General features: G+C 36.9%; 1 protein-coding gene across 1 annotated transcript in view; it reads right to left on the bottom strand.

Moving 5' to 3' along the window:
* The window catches only part of LOC122251607 (uncharacterized), a 31,087-nt gene that overhangs the window by 28,541 nt on the left and 46 nt on the right, over positions 1-2,500 (bottom strand). Inside the window, exons 1-2 of the mRNA XM_086542350.1 lie at positions 2,043-2,500; positions 1,113-1,415 (exon numbers count right to left, since the gene is read on the bottom strand). The exon at positions 2,043-2,500 is cut by the window's right edge and continues 46 nt beyond it. Coding sequence (XP_086398476.1) covers positions 1,113-1,179 — 67 coding nt within the window. The 5' untranslated portion in view covers positions 1,180-1,415; positions 2,043-2,500. The remainder of the gene's footprint in view (positions 1-1,112; positions 1,416-2,042) is intronic.

Below are 2,500 nucleotides of genomic sequence, written 5' to 3'. Positions count from 1 at the left end.
AATATAATTACTATCCCTCAGGCTTCTCACCTTTATCACAGACATGTGGATATATGGCTTCGGCATTATACCCCCCCCCCCCCTCATAACGATCCAACGATGCAATCGTCTATTGATATACAACAAAACACAAATTAACATTTATTTAGAGCATCAGCCTGTCTGCCAATATATATATATATATATATATATATATATATATATATATATATATATATATATATATATATATATGTGTGTGTGTGTGTGTGTGTGTGTGTGTGTGTGCGCATATATATACATACATATGTTTATGCATGTATATTTGTATATATATCTATATTAATATATATATACATATATACATATATGTACATATATGTACATATATACAGATATGTACATATATACACACAAACACACACAAGCACGTGCGTGTGTGCATGTCTATGGAGGCAAAGAGAGAGAGAGAGAGAGAGAGAGAGAGAGAGATTAACGATCTGAAAATAGTCAAATAGCCATTTATATGAATGAGGAAAAGAATAATCAAAAGACAAGATAGAACGGAATACAAAACTATTAAAGAAACTGAAGTAAAAGCAAAACAAACTCATATGTATAAGTAACAAACATACATACAAGACAGAAATTATCTCCACTAAGTATTTTGCTGGAATCAGCTGTTTTGAATCCGTGTGCGGTGTTTCTTCTTTCCTCCCTTGTGGTATGAAGAGGAAGCAGCTCATATATCAGTCAAATTGCCTTAAAGACCCGTGACTGACACTCTTTTAAGGATCTAAGTAATTTGTTTTATGCATGACTAGCAAGATTTCATACATTATTGCGCCATAGATTTTCATCCAAGTACCTCTGCAAATCTAACATTTTGCATAGATGTACTTCAAGTTCTATCTAGCCGTAAATGATATGTACTATAGTATATTATTATAATACTGTCGTGTATTTCACTTCCGACACACAGGATAGTTATATGCGGCGTGCAACTCGATGTTCGCTGACAAAAATAATCACAAAAATAACATACATCCATGACAGCATGCGCATGACATATTACATCAGCACCGAGGTGACTTTGAAGTGAGGCAAACAATACATGATCAGTCACGACTTACCGCTCTTTTCGGCGATGGAAAGGAGGCTCTGGTGCTGATACAGAGACGGAAGACTCTCGTTAGACATCGTGACGTCACTCTGTCCTTGATATCATGTGGTCATGTCAAGGTCCCAGAAGAGGGATGCGGTCGTTAGATTCCTCTGTACCTTTCGTCCTCATCCAGTGTGATTTTTTATTGGTTTGCTTGTTTCGGCGTCCTCAACCTCTGGCCAGTTTTGCCAGTTTTGTTCTTGCTTATTTTCTTTTGTTCGAGATCTGAGGAACGTTCACTCCCATGGATATTTAGCAGATGTTGAAGTATCTGTAAATAGAATGTTAGTCGGTAAAGATCCGTTTCTGACAAGTTTAGTTAGTATTATTGCGTCGTTTTGATAGTCTGATGTACTTTATAAATCAGCGGGATTTACTTTCAACTGGCGGTCGCGTGAAACGACCAAATGCTTAACGATAACAGACTACTTAGATTTATTACCAGACAATGTTCTAAATTAAATGCATTAGCTAATAAAATGTACTGTTGTCCTTACTTTTTTCCGTCTGTTTTTTTTAACATTGAAAATTCTAGGCCGGGACAGACCTTGAGCCTAGTCAGCCGGTGGTCTGGCCTGAAACTACTGTCTTTCGGTGTTCCGCCACCCTTAGCAACGTGCCGGCCTATTGTTCATGTCAGCAGCTCTGGCGACTCCCCAAGATTTCATCTACTACTTCAAGATACCAAACTGACACAAATGGAGGAGAAAACTTCCATTCGTCTTTATTGTGTCAATTATTTACTTTACAAAAAAGTGTGAGACTAGAAGTAAAAGAGAGTAAAAAGTTGAAACCACTTGGGTAAAATGCTGCAATAAGAAATGACGCATTATATGAACCACATAAACTCTCATACTCTGCGGTCTACATTGAAAATATATTTATTTAGGACACTTACCACTTTCTCTTCCCATTCACCGTTTCAACGAGCTGACGTGCTTCTAAAACTATTGTTCCTTTTCTCATTCCCTCTCATCCAATATTCGTGTTCAGTATCTTTCACTCTCAGTCATCTATAGAATACGTCATTTTTTCACATCGTCATTTCAAACTGTTTATCAAATATACTCCTTTTTCATCGAAGCAACGACGCATTAGAGAGATTAGCGGTGAATGGCTGCAAAATAACATCAGAATATTTCAAATAACAATCATCGCCAAACTGTCATCTATCAAAACATAATCCTCATCAACTTGCCATCAACTATCACCAAAACAACATATAACTTATTATTTAACTGTCGTCTTCCTATTCCCCTTATTCTTCCTTTTGTTCCAGATCTTATCGAAAACAGGTGTCCATCTCCTCCTTACACTGCAACCCACATCATTTCGCAAAACTTTCTGCTCTCCCGT

Source organism: Penaeus japonicus, unplaced genomic scaffold, assembly GCF_977035675.1.
Source record: "Penaeus japonicus unplaced genomic scaffold, GWHDUDI00000001_assembly GWHDUDI00000012, whole genome shotgun sequence".
NCBI lineage: Eukaryota > Metazoa > Arthropoda > Malacostraca > Decapoda > Penaeidae > Penaeus > Penaeus japonicus.
Note: the sequence above shows the minus strand (reverse complement) of the source record. Positions and strands in the feature narration are given on the sequence as shown.